The sequence below is a fragment of the Notothenia coriiceps genome, unplaced genomic scaffold (assembly GCF_000735185.1).
Source record: "Notothenia coriiceps isolate Sejong01 unplaced genomic scaffold, NC01 NC01_scaffold00020939, whole genome shotgun sequence".
NCBI lineage: Eukaryota > Metazoa > Chordata > Actinopteri > Perciformes > Nototheniidae > Notothenia > Notothenia coriiceps.
In genome coordinates, this window is record NW_011353640.1 from 38,079 (window position 1) to 64,152 (window position 26,074).

Here is a 26,074-nt window from a genome sequence, read left to right on the forward strand (position 1 = left end):
TCAAGGACACCAAAGCTGATTCACGAACGTCTTTGCAACTCTTTTACAAAGACTCAATACACTTTAAACATCTTATTGTTAAGTTTTAAATCAAGGAGAGCACAAAAGTGGTTCGGAAAGCCTGAGTGAAAACCCGCCTTAAAGCAGATCCACAACTTCAACATGACCTTTCAGCCAACACAGATCCCTGGAAAGTATCAGATTTGTCCTAAAAATAGCCCCAAAAAGTGAAAAAGCTGAGCTCGCTTGCATGACTGAAACTCTTTCATGACCGAATTGACATGCTACATTCATTTGAGTAATGTGTCTCTAAGAACGCCGTAAAAGTAAAAACCTGCATGAAACAGGACGTTATATTTTATAATAGCACTTCATACTAATTGATAAGGCTTGATATAATTGGTTATTAGGTCAAGATGTTGCCTGAAGTTAAACCTATTCCTGAGGTTGTATTTTCAGTCATAAATGAGCAATTAAGCTAATCGGTGCAGATTAGAAGATGAAAGATTTATCCAGTGCTCCTACATGTGATTATAATTCTTTAAAGAGATTGCAGATTAGCATTGACCCATTAGGCATCTAAATCCTTTTACTGGAAAAACATGCAACATAGGTCCCAATGTCAGTATCGAACCTGGGAAGATGCAGTTATATTTTCCTTGCATGTGCTGTAACCACAAGGCTACAAAAGCACTCCATCGCTAGGTTGTTAAATATCTTATTAATATCATAGTACTTGATGTCAGATATTATTGGTGACTATTGACTATGTCTTGTGTTTCAACATTTCATAACTTCAGGTAATACATTTGTATAAAATATATGCTTTTAATGTGTGTGTAGTGTCTGAATGGCTCCGGTTGCTGCCTCTCCTGGGTATCCTGGCTCTGCTGGGCTATCTGACCATTCGCCCCTTCCTGCCGAAGAAGAAGAAGCAGAGGGACAGCCTGATCAACCTGAAGATCCAGAAAGAGAATCCCAAAGTGGTCAACGAGATAGACATCGAGGACCTGAACAGCGCAAATGTGTGTTACTGTCGCTGCTGGCGCTCCAAAACTGTGAGTTGAATCTCTTTTCATATGTATTTGTAGTGAGCAATAACTGACAGTTATTTGTATTTTTCACACAGAATTATTAAAGCATTTTACTTGCATTCATTAGCTAAGTCATACTATCTCCAGTCAATAATTATATTTGTGACTATGCAGCATAAGGAAGAGTGTGTCTGTATTTTGCTGATCAACTAACGCTAAGTTGTTTCCTTTTCTAGTTTCCTGTTTGTGACAAGTCACACTTAAAGCACAACGAGCTAACTGGGGACAACGTGGGACCGCTCATACTCAAAAAGAAGATACTATAATTGATCACTGATGGAATGTTCTTCTCACCTCCTCTGTCTTTAGTTTTTATTTCTTAACATGAGTCATTTTTGTTCCTTTTCTCACCCTGTTGTCATGTTTATGTTGCTCTGAAATGTGGATGACAAGTCTTTGTTTGAAGTGATACACCTAGAAATACAAAACGGAACAGAAAACTGTATTTGAGAATCTTTACATCACATAGTGCAGTAAAGAAGCTTTTTCTCCTACTTCTTTTATAGGCGTATTTTCATAGTTTACTTTTTTTTGGTTAACAGCAGCCTTTTTATATGTCTGTAACTTTAATTTTAGCCAGGTCTCAACTCTTTTGGAATCAATTACAAAACATTGGGACCACTTTGAGAGGAACACTTGAAACATAATTGCAGTGACTTAATTTGTATAAATGAAATGCTTAAATACTAGGGCAACCTCTGATGAACACTTTGTTCTGTATGTCTTCATTTTGGATGTTATTTTGGTATTCTTTAACAAAGCATCTCTTTGTCTGTGTGCCAATACACTCTTCACTCTTTCACAATGTGATATATTCTCTTATAAGTTATTGTGTGTATGGGAAGCTATTTGTTATTCTTCAAATTCATTTTGAAGCATTTACATTTTGTATTCAGCTCTGTTGCCTACAAACATTTCAAACCACTGCATTGTTGATAAATCTCCAGTTACACAGGTCTAACCTCCCTACACTGTCCAGGTTTCAGAAAGATATTTGCTCTGTACTGTTTTTCAAGCTTCTGCATTTTATAATGGCTGTACAGCTGACCTCCTACTGGAATATTCCTACTTGATTGATCAGCAATATTTTATACATAAATTGCTTGTATCATCAATGTCCATGATGATTTCTATTAATAACTGTGTTCATGAACCTTTGTAAGATTATGGCTTGATTTGACTCATTCTGTGCTTAATGTGTAAAAAAAGGAATAGTCGACAGAACTGCAGCTTCGTTGCCTTCTCTATACTACGACAGTGGATGATTTATGGACCCTTGAGCTGAAATAGATTTTCAATTAAAGATAATTGAGCATATCAACTGATCACATCAGTTTCTATTTCTCTGCTGCTCACTTTTTCAATAGGACTGGCATGCAAACCATAACTTCGGGGTCATATTTATAAAGAAGTGCATTATTTTTGCCACTTTTGTCAATAACACACACAAAGAAAACATGCACTAATGCCATCAAATGTCCTCATGCACATGTATTTTGTGAAATAAAAGCAATAGAAAACAAGACTAGGACTTCAGTCTGGATTTGCTCTATGAGGCTGATGCAGTGTGCTACATGCTAACATGCTTTGGTGTTACATGCTGATGTTTAGCACGTATCATTTTTGAACATGTTAGTTGGCATGCTTATATTTGCCGATAAGCACTACACATAAAGTTCAGAAAAGGCTGTTGGGAATGTCATTCATAGGTATATACCGTTTTATCAAACCCAGACAAGGTTGTTTAGTTATTTCAGCCTGGACCAAGGTGGTGAACCAACCGAACGACCAACACCTCCATCCCTAGAGCCACGCTGCAAGTATGGATAAAAAGCAAACAGATAAGAAGCCGAAACCTCAAGGGACAGTGACTTAAAATAGGACATGATTGTTGGTTGGTTAGTGAAATTGTAAAAATATTTTGCATTGTCATAATTTAAGCTATCATTCTATCACTGTCACACAATACATTCAAAATACAAAAGAACAATTATTGATGTATTTTATCATTTATTACTTAAAGAATATTTGGGAAAAAAATAATACTCAATTCTTATGCTTTGTCATAAATAGTTTATAATAATACATCACGAGGCAATGTCAATACATTCAAATCAAAACATTAAGTTACACTGCATGCTTCTGTAATAAAAACAAATGTAAAAAATAAGAAAAATCGACTTTCCCTTACAATCAAAGGTATGGTTTACATGAACGTTTTGAGTATGGAAATGGTTGAGTATCTGTGAAAATGGAAACCAACATAGCGAAATGTAGCAGAGGATGGGTGTTTTGCAGCATTTTGTTTAAACCGTAGGAAAGTGTTGTGAATTATTGAGATTTTTCTCCTGAGTATGTCAACTACACAAAATCCGTCTCATCACCAATACACGGCTAATACAAATTCTTTCAAACATACGCAAAAATAAAACAAACACATAGCTTTAAGAATGTTGTACTGTGAGCACAACACCTACAGACTGTGGTAATTTAAAACAATACAATATTACTACCATCAGTGCATTGAATTATGTAGCGCTCAAAAGAAAATGGCTTCTAATTAAATACAGCATTTCCACCTGTTCAAGTCCAAACACAGTGACAAGTTAACTGATATGTCATTACAGTCATACAAATGGAAAAAAGTGGATTTATTGAACATGATAGGCAGAAAATAATATCCGCTTTTACAAAAATGTAAACCATTGCCTCACACTAATATATATCTGATTAAAAGTGAATTGGGGACCAGAAACAGAACCACCTCTTACAGAGTCTCATACAGCATTACTGTGCACACGCTTGGATGTGGGTCATTTGTTTTGAGCCCGAGGCCTGGAAACCACCAGAGGCTATAAATACAGAGTGATTCATGTGTTCCTGCAGCACGGCAAACATCAGGAGCTGACCGGCAGATGGAGAGACAAAAGAGAGCCACTCGGTGGCTAAAGGAAAGCTCAAATATCCGAGGTGTGAAAGCAGCACCAAGGAAGTCTCCTTAAATGTCCCTGCTTACTGGATGAACACAGGTGATGTCAGAGTGTGCTTTCATAGGTGACAGGAGATTCATTTTCATCTTCACCTCCTGCTGCAAGGAATTTTCAAGATGGAGAGTAGACAGAGGGAGAAAAAAGTCATGAGAAAAGCTTGGGTAAAAGACTTATCACATGCTACACAGACTCTGTTGTAAACAAAGAAAAGTGTACAATCATGTGTTCAACACACTGTGAACAATGCCAGTGTTGTGTGGATGTAAAATACATGGATGAATGACAGGATAAATAGAACCTATGCAAATCATTGTCTGACTGGACGCATCTATCATGAAGGTAAAAAATATATTCACTATTCAAACAAAAAAGTGCAGCAAGGTCCAAGAGCAGTGTTAAGCGGAGTGGACTTGATGAATGTAGGACTTTACCTACCTAAGAAAAAGGCTGATACATTGGGTTTGACTCGCTCACCACAGGCAGAGTTCTTTGGTTTCTGCAGCAGGCGAGGTCCAGTGAGCCCTATGATCAGAGCTCCTACAGGGGCAGTGAGCAGGATGCCCAGCACAGCCACAGTCAGCACATCCATGCCGTACTTCTGCAGCAGCTTGTCGTCCTTCGACCGGGCCATGTCCAAAGCTGTGGAGCCTATGGCCGCCTGAAGAGAGCAAAACAAAAATAGGGATTTCTTCCATTCTCAATTACAACATAAAACACATTCAATTGTCCATACAGACAGAATTTATTTTTTGCAGATATGAACTACAGAAATTATTTGCTGTAAAAATTCTTAACTGTGCAGAAATTAAAACTCCCAGAAAAGCAGAGATGGCAAAAGTACACACATCCTTTACTCAAGTAGAAGTACAGATACTCGTGTTTCGAAGTACTCTGGTAAAAGTAGAAGTACTGACTAAACTTCTTTACTCAAGTAAAAGTAAAGAAGTATGGGCTTTCGAAATGTACTTAAGTAAAAAGTACCCATAACTACCAACTGTTTTAAAACTGACCTCACTTTTTATTAATAGAACAATAGTGTAATTGTTAGCTAATGAAAGTTTCGATGCTGAACAACGATAAAATGAAAACGTTTCATTTGTCCCTCTTGTTTAGAGAAGACCAGGAAATGATGGATACACGGATCGTGTTAAAATCAATAGGCACGCAATGACTCTAAATAATAATGATCACGCCACCAAACACAGATTAAAACTAAAGTAACAAACCTGTTTTGAAAATGTAAGAAGTAGAAAATACAGGTGTTTGTGTTAGAAATGTAAGAAAGTAAAAGTAAAAAGTCGTCAGAAAAACAAGTAGTGGAGTAAAGTACTGATACCAGAAAAATTTACTTAAGTACAGTAACAAGGTATTTGTACTCAACTACTTCCCACCTCTGCAGAAAAGATAAGTGAACTGCTGGCAAATGTTTAATCGCTGACGTACCTGCACTGTGGCTTTGGGCATCCATGCGAGGGCAATGAACACTTTTTCCTTCATGTTGAAGCCCGCACACAGCACACAGACAAAGGTGAACAGTATTCGAACTAGCAGGGCAATGAGCAGAGAGGCTATACCCAGACCTAAAAAGCAGAAAAACAAGATTCATACAGATGTGTTGCACAATATGACTTCTATTCGTTAACAATTGTATATCAGCAGCACTTCCTCTTAACAGGTTTGGGTCAAGAGTGGCAGATTAGCAGTGACACAGAAATACACACAGGCTGGCTGCTTACAGTATGTGCTGCTTATACACGGCCCTACTAGAATTATGTTTAAACTGTGTGTTATGTAGGGTGCATGTGCTCATACATCTATCATATTTACTCTTACACCTAAGAGTACATTTATAGTACACAAGGAAATTAAACTGAGAGCATGGAGGACATTTGTAAATGGCCTAACAGTACTGAAATACTTTTTAATGACAGAGATTTTTCTGATTTCATGTATCATAACACAGAGAGCCTGGCTGTCATAAAGTTGACAGTAGAAACATTTCAAGTAAAGGGTCAATATGAATATGAGACAGTACGTAAATTCTGGTATATTTTTTACCAGAAGCTGAGCAATGCTAGCCATCTGAAAGAGAGAGTGCAGTCTAAGCTGGAAAAATAGAGGTTTAATTAATTACCCACCTCCTCATATCTTTTTAAAGCACCACACAATTATTTTGAATGGGAGGTCAAGGGGATTATTTGTTACAAACATGTTTCTAAAGACGATGATGCTCTGTAGTCATGTCATATTTTCATTCATAACAAATCATTTTACAAGTAAATGATGTGTAGTTGTGTATAATATACATATATTATGTAGGTTTTTTAAGCCATTTGTCGTGGCTTGGATAAGATTACTTTTTTAGAAGAATTCTCAGGTATGTTTTCCAAAGGTAATAGTATTACCTCAAAACAGAGAGGGACATCTAAATGTTCTAGGGGCCTTGTTTTTGCTTATGGAAATATATTTACATCCATAAAGCTGCATTTGAATCCCTGAAAGTGATAACAGCCACCTCACTGTCTTATGTTGTGTGTGTATGGGTGTGGTCGTCTCACCAACTGTGTAGGCCTCCAACTCAGTGATACGAATTTCTGCTCCAATCAGTCCAAAGAGAAGAGGCTGGAACACGTCCCATGCCCAGTCCACCACTTCCTCCACACGTGCCTTAAAACAACACACAAGAGACAAATTGAGTTATGTTATCTTTTACATGCTTCAGTGTAGACAACTACTAACAGCTCAGTAGGTTGGTAAACAATGTGCTCCAATAATTCCTTATGATATACACTTTTCTGTCGAGTTAATCGTGTCGAATTCAACCCAATAGATGGAAAATTGCAAATATCAAGCTAACAAATATGCTGTATGTAAAACAGATGTTGCATGGATATGTTGTTACCTTTTCTGACCCCCAGCCGAGGCCAGCCAGGAAGGCCAACACCAGTGTGCAGAGGCCTCCAGAGCCCGGAAACCCTGCCACACCGCTGCCAAACACGGCAAAGACGGACAGACCCAGCACCAGGAAGGATCGCTTCATTACTACGTGTTTCTGTGTGAGAAAGACGCTCAATTATTAAATGTAGAATATCTTAACATAATGAACAAATCTCAAAACACAAAATGCTCCATATAACACTTATAAAGTCAGTTTGCGGTAGTTAATAAGACATTTTACATAATGGTGGTTGACACTTTTTTTACTTACTTTACTTTAATTTAGGTGCATTCAAAGTGCCCTCATAAACATTCCTCAGCGTTAATCATTTCAAACCAGAAGTGGAACTAGATTTTTTTCAAGCCTTTGTTGGCTGTACCCAAGTTGTTTCACACAAGCTGTGGTGTCAAGTGGCGTAAGGGAGACTTAGCAATAGTAAAACCAGCTAATATCAGAGTAATGCCTCAAGAGCAAGTGTACCTGGTCCACACTGGGAAAGTACTGGATGAGGAAGCCAAGAAGAATCCCAGCAACCATCCCACCGCCCACTTCTAGCACTCCTCGCAGGATGTTGAACCAAGTGGAGCCTAAAAGGATCAGCAAGAGAAATATGAAATAATAGTAGAAACTGAACCAACCTCTGACAGTTTAACGCTCTTTAGTTATGTCCTACATTGTGTTAAACTGCAGATATGAAACCCAAAATGTCACTTGGCGCAAAATATCAAAAGAGTAAACTGCACACTCACACCCTCTGCTGAGCTCCTGACAAACTACAGATAGAATCTTTTTATTTCAGATGCTTCTCAGTGCTGACTTACACTTAAGCACACTGAACCCAATGCCCCTCCCCTGGAGATAAGGTGGTTTAGCACTTTCTATAAGAGAACATTGAAGTCAGAATTATTTATCTTCACTCCTCCACACATGAACTCATAAAACAGGTTACCTGTTGCGAAGGCCACGCTCAGACATGTGGTGAACCCTGTGATTGCGAGAATGTCATCAAAACTGCCGGCAGCCATCAGCAGGGTGGGGATGCCCTGCTCCATGCCGTAACCGTCCTTCTGCAGCAGCAGCATGGAGGGAACCACAACTGCTGGAGACACAGCGCCCAGGACAAAGCTGCAAGGTGGAAATCAGAAGATGGATCACTTGAAACAAATAAAGGAGAACTTTTGAAAGCATCAGCGTATTAACACACTTTGTAGATATCAAAAGGGAGGCATTCCTGCAGCATGATATGTAGCTTATACTGTAGCTGTGAACTGATATTGGCCAAAATGTAACACATGACTTAGATTATTTGACAATGATGACACACTAGCCTCCCAAATACCCATAGGCCATCTGAGTAAAAAGCCTGATAATGCATTTCACCTACTTACGAATGCTGACTAAACAAAAAGATGAATGGCAAAGAAAAGACATAATCCATGAAATAATCTTGATTTGAATTGTCAATATGTTTGCTTTTTGCCCAAACCCATTATACATCAGTCAAAAAGTCAGAGGATACAAGGTTAGAAATGTAATGTGATCTAGAGACTCTCAGAGAGCAGCATGTTTTCTTGTTTTCTGCTTCATGGGAACATGTTCCTTGTCGGGAACACTAACTTATCTGATGCTCAGTGAGCTGAACAGTCTGCTCAGTAGGTAATGAAAATATGGTCTGAATTACAATTAGTTATCTTATTTCTGTTCAAAAAAATATTTAAAAAAAGAGGACACCAACTAAATCAGTCTGCATTTAAGTTGATGTCAGATTAAATAAAAGCTTTTAATAAAAATGTAATATTTGTTTTGTTCATTTTTAATAGGACTTCATTTTTAATAGGACTTCATTTTTAATAGTACTTCATTTTTAATAGGACTTCATGTGGACCATTCTCAGATGTCACTCTCTCTTTGTACTGTCTTTATCCTCACTGTTACGTGTCTGCCCTAGACATACTGTAATGAAAATACACAGCTTGTAATTATGTAGAACACTAAGCTGGAGATGGAAGAGAGTGGTCGGTGTTGTATTTACCCGAGGATGAAGCCCCAAACCCAGGGCAGGCCCATGAGGAAATGGGAGATCAGCGCTGTGGTGCAAGCCTCTATAATGCAGGGCCCAGCTGCCAGACGTAAACACACCGCTTTCAGTTTCCTCAGAGCCTGTCAACAGACACATAAATCATTCAGTTTGTTATAACAACCTTTAAGTAGAGATGATGAGAGGATTAACATGTGCATGATGCTTAAAAGTGCAGAATGATTTGTTGATTAATTGACTGATACATCTGAAAATTGACAGAAATGAGCTCTTTAGCAAAAGCAGAGTTACCACTAAAATACGTTTGTGGTTGTGAGATAGCAGTACTGTTTTTCGCCTACACAACTTGCTGTCTTAAAAATAGATGTCGTTTTTTTTCACTATATATCTGTTCAACAACAGTGTCACACATTATAAGATATTTCACCAGGAGGAATATGCGATAATACAGGTGGCTTTTCCAGGTCTCCCCTTTACCGTGTCTTAAGCTCACACTGGGAGGGACAGTGAATGAGAGCACATACGGTCACACATAGCCGATCCACAAGTCTTTACTATTAATAGCACACAACTTTGGTCCATGCTGCAAATGTAACACATAGCACATACAGGTCACCTCTGCTAAGTTTCCCCTCAAGGTCTTTTGCTCTTTGCAGAGTTAAAACATAGCGTTTGTGCGCCAATTTGCGTCTGATCTGGCACTTTTGTTAGGAAGCGGAAAATCAGGGACAAGGTCGTGAACAGGACAAGGCTAAGATTTGCATGCTTTTCCCATATCAGTGGAAATTGAATATTTTTGGATTGTGCAAAGCGATGGGACCAGTAGTTTATTATCATATGTCTCTAATCATTTCTGTGTGCAGATACTAAGATTCAATACTGAAGTGTGTGGCGTACCATGGGATCCAGACCCAGACCAGCTCTGGCCAGAATGACAGCCAGAGCGATGTTCCTCAGTGATGCAGACCACCTGTAGTCAATGTACACCCCGTCTGTTATAACTGGGATGTTTCTCAGCAAAAAACCCATCAGCAGCATACCTGCAACACAGCAGAGAGCGTGAGAGACGAAAGATGATCATTCAGGAGTTACACAGATACAGAACAGGAATAATAACCACCTGTTGCTTTTTGAACTTACAGCACTCAATATTGGACACCTGAGGCTCTCTGTAATACTGAGATGTGCCTTATGTCTCTAATAAAAATGCTACACATTATTTAGAAATGTAAAGACGATGCTGCATTTAAGAACATTATGATTACATCTATATAAATGGGGTTTAAAATATAATCAGAGAAAGACCAGCAAATATGTAAAATAGTTAAAGAGTGGTGAGAGAAGACTTTGAACTCATCACAATATTCTAATATTGTTAACAAAAACAGACGCTAAACAGGTATAAAACAACACTCTCTTCATGAAAGACACCGGAAATCAAGTTTAGATTATACTTCAATCTAGCTTGTGATGTTATTGCAAATAAGGAGTGGCTCCAGGTTCCTTGATTTTTATCTTGATTGGGGCGCAGCAGATGGTATGGTCAGGTAAAAAGTTCTTGCATTTTTTTTAAACTAACAGGACCCTTATCATGTACTGTAAGCTACCAATTCAACGAATATAAGCAAAACACAATACCAGCCAAATACTAAAGTGGCTAATGTAAACCTGACCTTTTACGGAACAAGTGAGTAACATGGTTGTAGAGTTAATCAGGAACTCCCTTTTGACCTTATGTGTTTTTTTTATTTGTTTCTCTTTTTGAATCAATGACAAAGGTGGAATGACTCAGTCAGTAGATTACTTTGTCACCAAATGTTGCAATACGTAGTAAATGAAGCTGCACTAAAGGCACATAATCCGTCTGGCACATAAGGCATAACACATATATTACCAAGGAGCGGTGGGAATGGCGGAAGTTTGGGCAGACGGATGAGAGCCACCACTTTGCCACCAATGACTGCGCAGATGAAGAGGATTGTGATTCCGAACAGGTTTCCCCCTGGAAGACACTCATCCTCGGTGATAGACCACACCACTCCAAAGAGCACACCTGCCAGAAGGACTGCAGGAGAAACAGGAGACAGACGTCAGATTATTATTGGGTCATGTCATGTGTCCATGTGTTTTTTATAATGTGAACTTAAAATAAAGTGAGTGTGTGTTAATATACATTTTTTCATCTACCACATTGCTGACATTTAATAGTTCCAAATGTAAAAGAAAGTCTGCAATTGTTCAGTCCTATTTAAAAGTACAAAGTGACATACAATTCATTTTCAGGTCACTGAGACAAGTAGAAACCATGCTTACCTTTAGTAACGAGAGAGGCCAGGAGTCCTCTTGGGGGACATGGGCAAAATCTAGCGAGCAAGGGGCAGCAGACCACGGGCGGGTCAGTGTTTGTTGCAGCATCCACTGCAGGGTTTCGTGGGATAAAAAAGGTGGTCTCCTCCGTGACATTTGGACTAGAACAACGTCGTACCACCACTTGGATCTGGTTCACATTTAGGTGCTGTAAAAGAAAGGTCAGAATACTTTTGCCTGGTGGACATTGTGTTTCTTAGTTGCCTTAACTCCCACATAATATATAGGCTGTCCATGTAAAAAGAAGCTTTAAAAACCTAATTTCAGTTAAAGAGTTTCCTTGTGACACATTGACAAACATTTTATTATATTTTTGATGAAAGGTTTGAAAATGTGTTGCGTATGTACCCAAAGCCTCTTTACTTTCTGAACACGTATTAGGTTAATATCTTGTTCCTTATTGCTATTGTTGATACAGTGGTACGTCATGCCAGTAGATACTAGATTATCGTTTCTGCGCAAATAATAGAGAGATATGAACATGTTGATAACTGCACCTCCCTGAACACCCTCCTAGTTATATTGCCCAGGTGAGCTCAAAGATTTGCCTTTGCCATTGGCTGAATTTAGGTTAATTATCATATTCAAATTACAGCAACAAATGATGAACAAATTATCTCTTACAGAATAATGCATTTTACAAGGTTAGAGGGCAGTGTTTTTAAACATAGAAGTCAAACAACAACCTCGATTGACTACTGTGAGTGACAAAAAAGCAAAGCCAAATGGCAGCAACCACATAATTTATATGTAGCTTTAAATTATTTGGTGTGTTAATAAAACAAATAGCTGTTTAATTTACACATAAAAAAACAATACATAATATTAGCTTATAAAAACACCCTTTTCAGCTTTGTCAAGGCTGTAAAAACAGATAACATTGTCAGAGATTGTAATGATTAAATTACTATACCTCCACATTGTTTGTTGCAGGCAAAGAAATTAAGTCCAGTAGTGGGCCGGTTGTTGGCAGGGATACTGGCGTCGGTGTTGGACTACGGGCTGGACTACGGGCTGGACTACGGGCTGGACTTGGTGCTGGACTCGGGGTCCGGGTGGGTTCCGGAGTGGCAGGTTTGGGCTGAGTGTCCTCCATGGCAATAGGCTATAGTATTTCTGGTCCACTCACTTCTTACTCACAGTACATCAACTGTAGGGGTGGGGTTGCCCATTGATGGGCAGTTCCTTCACTTCTGCTTCTGTATGTCAAGCTCTGACTGCAGGCTCCTATTCATACAACACAGCTTTATCAGTAGAGAAACGAATTATTGTTTACTTAATAAACAATAGTGAACAGTGGAGTTAGTACAGGTGTAAGATTGGATTAATGATTATGATAAATGTAATATCACACATGACACGCTTTTTGTGTCAAACATACAGGCTTAACAGAGAATATGTAAATGTTTTATTAATTTAATATTGTACTGTAAGAGGTCTCTACGGGGAAAGAAAACTAACGAGGCTTTAAGCCTCATGATCCATGTCTAAATGAGGATCTATGAGGCTAATGTGTAGCTGTATGCTGGCTACCGTGTACTGTGTTAACTTTGTATAACGCACTGGTAGTGATGACTTGTAACTCATTACAATGGACATACTAAACACGGTGCTTCACGTTTAATAGCTTGAGTCCACGCTATGTTATGCACAAAGGTTCACAGGTAATGTAATTTAGACTAACGCTACTACAATGTTTTGACAGTTGCTGATGGCAACAGACGTTAGTTAATCCACTGCGATCAGACCACACTAATCGATGCTTACAGCTCAACCATATGGCACATCTAGCTAGCGGATGCTAGAGCAACTAGATTAGAGTTAACTAGCATTGTGAACAACATACCTTTCAGACTGGCATTGGTAGCCATTTAGCTAGCAAGCAAAGCAAGTGTTTAAAGGTGTGTTTGTCCTGCTGAAGCGGTACCATAGTTGAAGCTAATAGAAGGGTAAATCCACGCCTCACCATACATAATGCTAATAGACCCATTATCGGACATGTATGTTAACTCAGAAGCAGCTAACTAAGCGTACAATATATGGTACAATAGTAATACACGAGCACCCGTTTAGTTATTATATAATGGATCTGTCGGGCATCGATCAGCTCGCCATGCCCATCGTTGCTTTGCTAGCGCTATATGTTCTGTGTTTAGAACGTTGCTTTCGCCCACCAGCGCTCTGCTCTGGGTCACCGATTACTCCTATTATTTTATAGATTAGTACAAGAGGTAAATTAGCACTGTCATTTCACTTACAGCCGTTTTACAGAGCAGTAAGCCGTTTTACAGAGCAGTAAGGTACGATATAGCTTGGAAAAGTTCACTATACAGTAATGGCTTCAGGCTGAATTAGTCTAGTTAACGTTAGTAAGGGGTAAACTCTCCATAACGCGACACTTAACGCGGCCGCCATGGACTTGTTAACCCGGTTGACGCAACGTTACAAATGCTTTCTTCTCAGGTACAAATCGGTTCAATCATCAATTTCGGAGAGCGAAGTCTTGTCCGATATTGGATGCTTTGCCAGTAGCAGGTTGTGTGCTTCCGACCAACAAGCTGTCAGTGAACTCCCCACACCATATCAATATGCACGGTAGCTAACTGGGACCTCGTGACCCCTCAAACGCTATTAAAGAAAACAAAAGCTCACCTTATATCATAAACATGACCGCGTGTGAACTTTCCGTGTGTAGGGTTTCTGGCAGTTATGAGGCACATAGAGCAGCTGGGCATTGGGAATGAGGCGGATTAGTGATGGCAAAGAATGTATGTCCCCGCGAACAGGAGTGCATGGGGGAAGTAGGGTCAAACAGAAAAGCCACTCAATAGTATTGGTGAACACTTTTAATAGATGTTTGAACATATTTCATTATTATTCAAATTAAACTTTTAACGATTGGTTTGTCAAATACTTCACAATTAATGCATTTATAATAAGATAATCACTTTAGCTGTGATAAAACCAATTTATTACAATGTCAATCAACATCACTCACTATGTTGGCATTGCACACATTTGCAGCATATAACATTTGATTTGGGAAATAGGGCATGTCACAGAAAAAGTAAACAATAAGCGAAATCATATAAATGATTTAACTCAGATTTAGTGCGTTTTATTTGGGCTTCAAATAAGAATATTAAGTCTCCACTACTGTCACAACGTGCTTGCAACAGTTTGCTTAGAGTCTCCATCCTCCATCGATGATTTGCTCCGTTCCAGTCACATAGGTAGACTGTGAAAAAGTGGAGATACATCATATAATTTGTACATGATTTCACTGCTAACAAATAAACAAAAATATGTATTTGCATGTATAAATATAATAAGTAATATTAAAAGTGGTGGCGATGAATCCAAGTATTCCCTCCTTCTCAAGTAGGCCTAATTAAAAAAAAAAAACGGAAACCAAAAACAAGTCTGCAACGTTTTTTGATTTAAAAAAATCCCACCAAAAGGATATTTGAGTCTCTTTTTTTTTTTAATGTTAACTCCACCTTAGTTTAAATCCTCTCAAATGTCTAGAATACAAACAAAGTAATTGGACCTCCGTGTAGCTACGGCTCTGCAAACTTTGCCTGAATGTTGATGTATTGTACCTGGACCACATACACTGGGGCAAAAAAGTATTTAGTCAGCCACCAATTGTGCAAGTTCTCCCACTTAAAAAGATGAGAGAGGCCTTTAATTTTCATCCTAGGTACACTTCAACTATGAAAGACAGAATGGGGGGAAAGAATCCAGGAAATCACATTGTAGGATTTTTAATTCATTGGTAAATCCCTCTGTAAAATAAGTATTTGGTCACCTACAAACAAACAAGATTTCTGGCTCTCACAGACCTGTAACTTCTTCTTTAAGAGACTCCTCTGTCCTACACTTGTTAACCGTATTAATGGCACCTGTTTGAACTCGTTATCAGTATAAAAGACACCTGTCCACAACCACAAACAGTCACACTCCAAACTCCACTATGGCCAAGACCAAAGAGCTGTCAAATGACACCAGAAACAAAATTGTAGACCTGCACCAGGCTGGGAAGACTGAATCTGCAATAGGTAAGCAGCTTGGTGTGAAGAAATCAACTGTGGGAGCAATTATTAGAAAATGGAAGACATACAAGACCACTGATAATCTCCCTCGATCTGGGGCTCCACGCAAGATCTCACCCCGTGGGGTCAAAATGATCACAAGAACGGTGAGCAAAAATCCCAGAACCACACGGGGGGACCTAGTCAATGACCTGCAGAGAGCTGGGACCAAAGTAACAAAGGCTACCATCAGTAACACACTACGCCACCAGGGACTCAAATCCTGCAGTGCCAGACGTGTCCCCCTGCTTAAGCCAGTACATTTCCAGGCCCGTCTGAAGTTTGCTAGAGAGCATTTAGATGATCCAGAAGAGGATTGGGAGAATGTCATATGGTCAGATGAAACCAAAATAGAACTCAACTACACGTGTTTGGAGAAGAAAGAATGCTGAGTTGCATCCAAAGAACACCATACCTACTGTGAAACATGGGGGTTGAAACATCATGCTTTGGGGCTGTTTTTCTGCAAAGGGACCAGGACGATGAAAAGGTAAACCAAAGATGAATGGGGCCATGTATCGTGAGATTTTGAGTGACAACCTCCTTCCATCAGCAAGGGCATTGAAGATGAAACGTGGCTGGGTCTTTCAGCATGACAATGATCCCAAACACACCGCCCGGGCAACGAAGGAGTGGCTTCGTAAGAAGCATTTCAAGGTCCTGGAGTGGCCTAGCCATTCTCCAGATCTCAACCCCATAGAAAGTCTTTGGAGGGAGTTGAAAGTATGTGTTGCCCAGCGACAGCCCCAAAACATCACTGCTCTAGAAGAGATCTGCATGGAGGAATGGGCCAAAATACCAGCAACAGTGTGTGAAAACCTTGTGAAGACTTACAGAAAACGTTTGACCTCTGTCATTGCCAACAAAGGGTATATAACAAAGTATTGAGATTAACTTTTGTTATTGACCAAATACTTATTTTTCACCATAATTTGCAAATAAATTCTTTAAAAATCAGACAATGTGATTTTCTGGATTTTTTTTTTTTCTCATTTTGTCTCTCATAGTTGAAGTATACCTAGGATGAAAATTACAGGCCTCATCTTTTTAAGTGGGAGAACTTGCACAATTGGTGGCTGACAAAATACTTTTTTGCCCCACTACGTATCGTATTCAAGCACTCACTCACCTCATCTGAGGCCAGGTATACACACAGGTGAGCCACCTCTTCAGCTGTGCACATTCTGCCAGTTTTCTGTCTTGCCATGAAATCCTTATAAGCCTGCAGAGTTACACAGAGAGAGAGAGAGAGAGGACTTAAAGTTGTATCATTTGCTCCAATACCCAGGATTGTTTCTTGTCAAAAACAATAGATACCTGTTCTGGGTCAGGTTGGGCCTCGATCCTACCCCTCAAAGATGGAGTATCAACAGTTCCTGAAAAAAAAAAAAAAAAGTCATGATTGGGTTCAATTTAGGTCTACTACACAAATGAGTTTGCACAGCATTTATTGAGACTGGCTTTGAAGGGACAAACTCAAGGTGTATATATAATTGAAATTCAGAATGTCCTCAAACATGATAATAACAATGATAAGAAAAAAAAAATTAATTTGTTTTCAAGTATATCTATGGTTAAATGTTATCTAGTGACCTCGAGCAATACTAGAGTAATCAAAGGACACATGGTTTTATTGTGAAGGGTGTTTTAAACTTACCAGGACAAACACAGTTACAGCGAATGCCTTGCTCAATAAAATCAGCCGCTATAGATTTGGTGAACCCAATCACTGCAGCCTTGGAGGTACTATAGGCACACCGGTTCACAACACCTGAGTGAAGGAAACACACGTCAATCAGACGCAGAGCAGCAATCTGAGCCAAGAGGATTACAATAAACTTGGTCATACTTCAATGACTTAATGTCCCTTTAGTCGGGCAGGACATATCTACAATCATCTACGGAAGGTTTTTCTTTTTACCTTTAATGCTCGATGCAACAGATGCCATGTTAATAATGTTTCCTGACTTCTTTGCCAACATCTAGAATGACAAAATACATTTGAAAGTTGTCATGTACACATGAAAAAATGTGTTAAATTAAGACGTTATGCAGCGTTCCTTAAGAGATTTGTGCTTTGATCCAAGCTAAAATTCTGCTTTGATGCAGTTTGGTTAGTTTGAGACTTAATCTGGATTAGTGATAGGACAGTCACCACCCATCATGTCACAGGCTCAGAGTAATACAGCTAATCCACGCGGACAAAGGGTGAGAACAATATGAAAGCATATGTCACTCAATTTACAACAGCATCTATTTCCTTGTCCTAACAACAGGATGAACAGCGATTAGTATTTAGCAAAGTAAACAGGTCACCTTAGGTAGGAAGGCCTTGCTCATGAGGAACATGCTCCGGATGTTCACGTTCATTGTGAAGTCCCAGTCGGCCTCTTCGCAGTCCAAGACGGAGCCATGGTGCACAAACCTGTTTGCAGTAGATGACATGTTAACTCTGATAACAAAGGATGTTATTACATGTAACTATACATATGGCTCTTACTTTGAGGTAAAAAATCTCAAATGTCAATCAGAAAAAAAACATAAGATTGAAAAAATAAGTATAATATTTCGCCACCTGAACAGTTTCTTCCCCCCCGCTACCGGCCTCATAAACAAGGCCCGGCCCCCCCACTGACACTTTACCTGAGCCACATCATGGACTCTATGCATTACATTAATGCACACAATGTACAACATTATTTTTGTATTACAGCTGATTTTATTCCATATTTTATTTTTCTATTTCATTCCATTGCAATGTAAATACTGTTATATTTTACTATATATTTTTAATTATTTTTTATATTTTTCTAGTTCTCTACCTGTATTTTTAATTATTGTTTTTATGCACCACGACAACAAGTCAAATACGTGTAAACCTACCTGGTAATAAACCTGTTTCTGATTCTAATTCTGATTCTGATAATAAATACAAAAGTAAACTGCAAATAAATGCTTGTTAAAATGCTGCGTTCTCCACCTCAACATTTTACCTTGACTTGTGTCGATTTAGAGACCTTTGTTAAGGAGATTGACTAAAGGTCAAGATAAGGTTAAACCTTAAGGTATAGGGATTTGGGAAACGTTGTTAATCATGGGACGGATACACGTGCTGAATGTCAAGACAGCAACACAAGTGGAACAGTTAGGCACAGTTTATGTATGTCAAGGAATATGGCTGTCAAGATTCTGCATATTTGTTATGTAAAATATTCTAACAGGGGTATGTAGTGCATCTTGTAGGGACTATTTACAGCAGTGTAATTAGTCTGCTAAAGAATATTTATGGCATCACGATTTCACAATGTTTGATCAACTCAAAATAAGCTACGCTGCCCATATTAAAAGGTAATGTATGAACATTTAACCCAGTGATGCTTACTTGTAATGAGATTTTCAGACAATACAAATTGAATATCATCAGACTTAATGCCCAAAAGAAAGTTCATGAGTATTACTCTGGTAATTCAGAACAACACACAGGAAAAAAACATACCCAGCGACATTGAACAGCACATCCACATGATCATGTTCCTTGGCCAGGGCTTCGACTTGGTCCTTCTTAGTTACATCCACAACCTTGGTCTTAATCCCTGTTGGTGAAGGGGAAAAGAGTGCATTTGTTGTGGAGAACAGGGCAACTATTTTAATGCTTGCTTTGATTCGACTCACATGAAAAAAAGAATTGTCTTTATGATGTCTCTAGTCATTCACATTTTATTGGAGGAGATGCTAGTTTAAAATCAGGCCGCCAGTCTACTAAAATAAACAAGTGAACAAAATAGACAAAAGCATCCTCTTTTTCTGGGGCTTCACAATCTGCACAAAATCACACATTTACAACCGATTGCTATTCTGAAGAGCTTATTTTCATGCTGGCCAGTTAACAGAAATATGAAGGCTCCCTCACACAATGTATTTACAGGTGATGTGTATTATTATAATGCGAGTCAACAGCTCTAGAGAAAGCAGTTAGGGGTGCTTTGGTTGAGAGCGATCTGCAAGGAGGTGTTCAGAGGGGAAAGAGTGTTAATGACCTCCTATTGATTCAATCCTGGTCCAGCTGATGCAATTTTCAGCAATAACTACTGATATTGTGCAGACAGCATGGTTTGGTAGTGATCCCTCTACTGTTCTGTTCACTGACTATGTGAGATGTGGAGACCAGTGAGCAGTAATTCACTCACACAGTATAACTTATCTTAAAGCAAATACAGCATATTAAAGTCTTTGCTTGCACACATTATTCTTGTATCATTTTTAGTGATGCAGTCATAGTAATACTTATATGTGGTGATTTTCTTAGCATTTTATAGTAGTAAACTGAGTATCTACGTCAAAACAAGACATCTGATGCAGCACCCCTGGCTCAGGTTAGCTGTAATAGGGAAGTCTCACTGATGTTAGACAAACTAAATGTTCAATAAATAGAGAAAATAACAGCCTTATTAATACAAAAAAAACGACCGCAGACCTTTAAGATTTTAAAAACAGGACTTGAAATGTTGATTGCATTGAAACTATGGGCATGTATCAAATGCATCTTCTTAAAGGCTCAAAGGTACAGATGTGAATGTTGTGACAGAATTTGAGCAAGAAGGAAAAACATGCCTCAGTCATCCTGGCTTTATTGCACTGGCTGCCCAGCAGATGGCGGCCTAAGACCAAGGGAAATTAATCTTACCTGGAATGCTATCCAGCTCTTTCAGCTTCTCTCCATTGATGTCTGTCGCTGTGACTTGAGCTCCCTCCTTTGCAAATGCCTACACAGATGAAAAACACGAGTCAGAGCCGAGCAGATTCACAATGTGTGGATATCTTATGCTATAAAACCTCCAGCTCAGTAGGACTTTGTAGAAGGAAAACAAATCATTTGGTATGATCCTGCAACTTTAACAAATATGTTGTATGGCTATTGCCGTTTGGTTCAATACGCTTAGATAATGAAAAACCTTAAGACTGGGACCAGTGAGGCAGGTATGATTTTCTATTTCTTATTAAAGCTGAATTTTCACCTGAATGCACACACTTACTTCCTCTAGAGGCAATACTTCAGGTCACAGTGCTGACACCAAGATCTCATTATCACATATGATAGCATTTCTAACCTTAACCCTTAAACATAATTTGAATCCATTCAATTTCCGGTCACTTGATAGCTGATGGAGTTACTGCACTGTTAACCACAGAGCAGACCCCATCAGTAAAACACACCTCTACAAGTGTAAATGAAAAAAGCTGACTAGCCCCTCAAATATATTATGCTGTGTGATTTGAACCTGATGATATTAGACATAAATAGTCTTATCCTTTTTTTATATTCTTGGCCACTGAACAAGACACAAATTGCTGTTTTTCAAGGCACATCTGTAAAGACAACACTTTAAGCTGATTGCTGTGATGATGACCCAATCTGGATAAGGACATGTGTGTTCAATTTTAGTGTCATGCTATCTCTTGAGCAACAATATCACCACACCAATCGTCCATAAGGGTTACCCTAACCTTTGTCTCAGGAGCCACTATTTGAGCACTCTTATTTGAAGTATACAATTGTTGACTGATAGCATATTTCAACCATTGCCCACAGAAGGCCTATAATATTCATGCAAGCTGAAAAAGGTAGTTTCTATAAATATATATTGATTGAATGAATATATAATTTTGTTTTATTGTACTACTGCAATCTACCCGCTACCACACTTCATTCTACAATATTACACTAATTTGATTTTATAAATATTACTTGCTCACCTATTTCCCCTGAATGTGTACTTCTGTCAATTGTAATATATATATTTATTTTTTGTTTTATTTTAAATACTATGTGCATGCCTTTTTACTTGTGTGTGTTATTTTTCGTCTCCATCTACAGTATACTTTGCTGTAACAATATAAATGTCCCCTCTGTAGGACGAATAAAGGAATTCTGATTGATTATATTATTACTATAACAGCTTTTATATTTCTTTATGGAACTCAGCTTGTTCTCCTGTAAAAACAAACAAACAGGAAAAATAGAACTTAAACAGGCAAATAACCACATGCAGTGTGTATTTCTGTAACACAGTCATTTGGAAGATAACATCTTTATGATCACTGTTATTAGTGCAGTGCTTCACTTATGTACCTTCCAAATGGCTTTTATAGAAGATATATAACATTTGGCAGGATGTCAGTACCATTAAAATGTTCAATTTGCATTACACGAACACTGGTTCGAACATGTAATTATGCAAAATACACAATGCTTTGACACCACATGATAGGCACTAAAACATTTTCCTGTGTAATATGGTTGGGCACGTATAAGTTAGAAGTTCTCATTAAAGCTCATTACTATTGCTGCAGCACGTCCAATCCCCTGCGCAGCAGCCGACAACACAATTACTTTCCCGTCGAGGCGTCCCATAGTGCACCTTTCACTGCTGCTATGATCTAAACACACAAACAGAAAACAGAGTATTGTACAAAAACAACGGGTTCATTTTGATATCAAATGATCTCTTCTCATTATATATATTTTTTCTTTTTTGCAATCAATAATTATTAACAAATGTGTTCACAGAAGATTAGTTTACCAGGCAGTATATAACCTAAAACAGCAATTGTGTGTGGTGTAGTATCAGATTGATATTAACAGGCCTTATTAGGAAATGCATAATTTTATGTTATATCCTTGTTAGAATATCTATGAGCCATGCCATCTATTAAGCCATGTTAAACCTTACAGAATACAGAGCTAACCTCTTGTAAATAGGCACTTGTAAAATAAGTGCTCCCTTATTCTATTGTTTGAATTGTTGCATGCAACTTTTGTCTCTCAACAGTCACTTTGTTACAATGGAAACAACAATTCACACGTATTAATGAGAGTAGGTAAGTATTACCTAAAGAGAAAACTACATTAAGATTCTAAAATAAAGTTACAAAAGTTGTTCATTTTCATGAGGGCCATCTCCACCCAAAAGTGGCAACTGTTTGGATAGCAGTTGGAGAGCAGTTTCCTGACACAGTTTGCTCTTGTCAGCCCTCACCAGTGGTCTTAGGAAAGAGACAGCTGGCTGTTACATCAAGTTAGTGAGAGATTCTCCCCTGTCTTTACCTTTTTCCCTTTAACAGGCAAAAGACTGGGGCTTACAACACCAGTGCAAAGTAAAGTAAAAATAACTTCTCAGAGCCACTTGCTGTTTATCTCAACACATTATTCTCAATGTGTATGCCTGGCATTGAGAATACAATCTTACACACAGTAGTGGTTTGACATGCTTTGTCATTTTATTTAGTTCCTCTGCAGAGTTCTTTTGAATACAAATGCACACTGTATTATTTGTATTATACGGTTTCATTCAAGTGCAGACACATACTGTGTGCTGATGTGCAGCCAGCTAAGGCAATGCACCTGTCAGCCTTTTCCCGCTTTGTCAACAATGTGGCTTTTAAAGGTTGAATCAGTAAGTAGACCAGACCCTTAACTTTTTCTGCTTTAAAATCATGTGTAGGCCTATGAATAGTGTACAAATGTACACAGGCCAGTTTGAGTAATATGTATTTTTGTTAAGGTTGATGTGGTCTAAGGCTTTAATGCTAGATATATAAATAGCAACTTAAATGTATTATAGCCTGAGGGTATACTATAAGTACAAAAGCCTATCAAAATATTATCAGAAATGTCAACATTACTTTTTAGGTTTTTTAAACACGGATGTAGTTGTACATCTCCAGGTCGTGTAAAAAAAATAGAACAGGACATTTCACATTGCAGGCATCATCCAATTTTTTGTTGAAAACAACATCATTTTAGAAAGAAATGGCACCAATTAAAGTGTGCCGAATAAGCAGTTGAATTATTAACAGTTGATGTTTGAATGGTACGGGGGTGTACAGAAAATTATGTTCAAGGAGCGTCTTTTTATGGAGCAGCCTCCAACTTCTGGAAGCCATTGCTGTTACCATAAAGTTAAGAATAAGGGCGCACTATGGTAGTGCTGTGTTACAAATGTTTGCTGGCTTGGTATTATTTTTAATATGCACAGCTATGTTCCGGTGAAAAGTGGTACAAAGACATGCGTCTTGTTTTACTGTTGCACAGAATATAAATCGACTAGGCAACTAAGGCAAGTATATTACCTCACCCCGAACACCTAGAACTGTAAGTGCACGGTGAACTATTCTGAATACTTTTGTGTCTGCCTCTCCAAACACACACGTATTTACTGCTGCATGGAAAAAGGCAGGTTGTAGCTTAACACATTGTGAAGAGTTCCACTGTCGAATTTGTACATTTAATGTTCATATGTTGCACATGATGATTCAAGTTCAACAACACTAGAAAACGGATCAAACTCACCCAGTGTTCAGGTCCGACACATTGAATAACAAAGTTCAAAAGTAGCACCGCGTGAAACCTTCTGCCTGTAATGCTATTGGTTCTAAACCCGGAAGTGTTTTGTCGTTTGAGAAGATGAAAATTAATGCAAGAGAGTGCAGTGCCTTATTTGCCTAGTTAGCAGACGCATGTTTAGTCAAATACATTTATATTCTTTAACATACATTTATTTACATTTATTTAACTGTGTGTGACCATTTAGGGAAACATGTTAATATGTGTAAGAAGCTATTTGTAGAGGCTCCTGTTTGATGCATGCGTAGGCTACGCTACTATTACACATACCTAGGGTGTAAAAAGCTATTAAAAACAAGCAGGAGTTGACCTCTTGCAAGTGTGAATTGTCATGATAATGAGATCAACTTAAAAAAAACTTGAAAATGGACCTTTGAGATCTGTTCAACGTCCTTTTATTACCACTAAGGGTTAATGGTTTTCGGAAAGAATATTATAGTTGAGGTTAATAGTCAACTGAAAATGACCCTTGACTTTCCACCAAGTCAGACAATGATCAGCCAATTGTAGTTTCAGTAACTTTACAAATGTTCAGTGCATGTCTGACATTTGAGGATGGCAGTTTAATGTTAACCTTGTAACTGGACCTCCAGTCTATACATTTGACATTTAGTTGTTTCTGGGAGTTTCAATCATCTCACATGATGGACATACAGTGTTTGCCCAGATGTTAAAAGCTTCCATGATAAATGTTCCAATTCCTTCAAGTGATCAGAAGAAACTATTTAATGTAATCTGCTGACATTTTCAGAACTATGATTCAATGGACATTAGGATAAGACTGTTTTGATAACTGCTTTTCCCAAGGTCAAGAGTAACTTTGAAACTCAATGTTTTTCTCTATTTTCCACTCTACCCTCAATGGGGCCCCATTATTTATCGGTAAGCCTTCTATCATTTTTTAAATCTTTTTAATTTCTACTGTTGTCCTTCAAGTATGATCTGTGGTCAGTATTACATGTTTAATGGCTCTTAATGCAACACAGTTTGCATTTTTTTTTCTTGTACATATCTTTTCCCACCCTGTTAATTTACTTATTTTCATTGGCTTCCATCACAATTAAAGTGCAATTTTCATTAATCAGATAGAAAAAAAAAATGTTTACACATCACAATCTCTCATCACTTAAATGAAATCACTCGACATGGTGCAGCTGCATGCAAAGGTAATAATTGCACCTTATCTTTCCGGGCCACAATGACACTGCAAAAGCTTTTGAAACAGACCGCTCCTTCAAATGTCACTAGCAGTTTCTGGTTGATGATAACACTTTGTAAGCAGTGTGAAAATGTGACTGAAATACAGGAGCTGTTGAAAGACAGCTGGGGTCTGTTGAATGCTAAAATATGGATTAACAATGTTCTACTTGCCAAAGACTTCTCCAGCCTGGCAGCTGTTCTTGAATGAGGCCAGGGGGCAGTGAGGACACTATGATTTTCTTCATCACCAAAGTTAAGTGGACTGGGAGCCAGTCTGTCACACACCCAGGTTACACTTCAATCAGTGGACAATACCACGCAGAGACAGAGTAATTACCTCGTCTCTGCAACTGGTCGCATGTTGATGTGGAACATTATACTTTCTGTTTCTTAATCTCAGGTTCATCCAATGCTCAATGTGCATGTGTTTCATCACAGTAAATGCTTTGTGTCGTGGGTGTATAAGAGATGTGTGATTTAATCAAGTGTTTATTAAATTATTTTATTCTCTGTAGATTCTCTCTGTTTTTTCAAACAAAGAAATAAAATTTTCTTGAGGCTTTTTATTACTTCTCTTTCTGGTTAGTTGGTACTAGCTTTATGAATGGCAGGCATAGTTTTCACATTCAAAGCACTGTCATACCTGCGATGCACATTTTTTTTTGGAGTCAAAGCCTTTCTGCTTTCTGTGGAGTTATCCAGCATGGTATTCCGGGCTTTTCGAAAATCTCATGAATTTCAAGACAAAATTATACAGTCTTGCCTTATATGTCTACTACCTTAGTTATAAAGGCAGCCCACTGAACCAATGAAGTTTACCCACCATTATCCATTGTGCAGATAACAAATGATAATGCCCATTTAATGGGGTGTTACAATTCAAAGCAGGTTTGCTATCTGACAGTTGAGTTTCAATAGTTATTGTTTTTTTGGTTTATATTCATTTATT

At 38.3% G+C, this 26,074-nt stretch overlaps 3 protein-coding genes across 10 annotated transcripts; 1 reads left to right on the forward strand and 2 right to left on the reverse strand.

Annotated features, from left to right (window-relative positions):
* Window positions 1-756: 756 nt before the first annotated feature.
* LOC104953002 (mitochondrial sodium/hydrogen exchanger 9B2) lies at window positions 757-14,218 on the reverse strand. Of its 8 annotated transcripts, none has more exons than XR_799164.1 (13): window positions 12,341-13,989; window positions 11,374-11,575; window positions 10,955-11,125; window positions 9,958-10,100; window positions 9,055-9,182; window positions 7,972-8,147; window positions 7,503-7,609; window positions 6,987-7,136; window positions 6,643-6,751; window positions 5,528-5,664; window positions 4,559-4,742; window positions 2,812-2,908; window positions 757-917 (listed from the first exon to the last, which is right to left on the reverse strand). XR_799164.1 is itself a non-coding variant. In XM_010779919.1 (13 exons), exons 2-13 carry the CDS (start codon window positions 12,521-12,523, stop codon window positions 4,130-4,132), a joined length of 1,782 nt encoding a protein of 593 aa, XP_010778221.1. In that variant the 5' UTR covers window positions 12,524-12,654; window positions 14,080-14,218; the 3' UTR covers window positions 3,282-4,129. The 8 variants fall into 8 exon arrangements, 6 of the variants coding, with proteins under 6 accessions (XP_010778221.1, XP_010778222.1, XP_010778220.1 ...); XR_799163.1 differs by having other exon boundaries at window positions 872-956; XM_010779919.1 differs by lacking the exons at window positions 757-917; window positions 2,812-2,908 and adding exons at window positions 3,282-4,182; window positions 14,080-14,218 and having other exon boundaries at window positions 4,520-4,742; window positions 12,341-12,654.
* Window positions 795-2,411, forward strand: cisd2 (CDGSH iron sulfur domain 2; the record flags this gene model as incomplete). The annotated part of the gene is made up of 2 exons (XM_010779925.1): window positions 795-1,058; window positions 1,271-2,411. Coding segments are annotated over 2 exons (354 nt in total), but the record flags the coding sequence as incomplete, so codon positions are not given.
* Window positions 14,219-14,543: 325 nt separating the features above from the next.
* On the reverse strand, window positions 14,544-23,959 carry bdh2 (3-hydroxybutyrate dehydrogenase, type 2). The gene is made up of 10 exons (XM_010779923.1): window positions 23,872-23,959; window positions 21,862-21,959; window positions 20,206-20,284; window positions 19,018-19,114; window positions 17,838-17,946; window positions 17,443-17,503; window positions 17,179-17,292; window positions 16,839-16,897; window positions 16,651-16,743; window positions 14,544-14,665 (listed from the first exon to the last, which is right to left on the reverse strand). Exons 2-10 carry the CDS (start codon window positions 21,931-21,933, stop codon window positions 14,612-14,614), a joined length of 738 nt encoding a protein of 245 aa, XP_010778225.1. The 5' UTR covers window positions 21,934-21,959; window positions 23,872-23,959; the 3' UTR covers window positions 14,544-14,611.
* Window positions 23,960-26,074: the final 2,115 nt, after the last annotated feature.

Coding starts and splice junctions, on each gene's coding strand:
- LOC104953002 (XM_010779919.1), bottom strand. CDS start 12,523: ATGGAGGACACTCAGCCCAAACCTGCCACTCCGGAACCCACCCGGACC. Junction 11,576..12,340: donor CTGCAACAAACAATGTGGAG/GTATAGTAATTT, acceptor TTTCTTTTACAG/CACCTAAATGTGAACCAGAT. Junction 11,126..11,373: donor GGCCTCTCTCGTTACTAAAG/GTAAGCATGGTT, acceptor TTTCTCCTGCAG/TCCTTCTGGCAGGTGTGCTC.
- bdh2 (XM_010779923.1), bottom strand. CDS start 21,933: ATGGGACGCCTCGACGGGAAAGTAATTGTGTTGTCGGCTGCTGCGCAG. Junction 17,293..17,442: donor TGTTGCATCGAGCATTAAAG/GTAAAAAGAAAA, acceptor TCCTTCACTCAG/GTGTTGTGAACCGGTGTGCC. Junction 14,666..16,650: donor TATACCTGGCCTCAGATGAG/GTGAGTGAGTGC, acceptor ACTTTTTCACAG/TCTACCTATGTGACTGGAAC.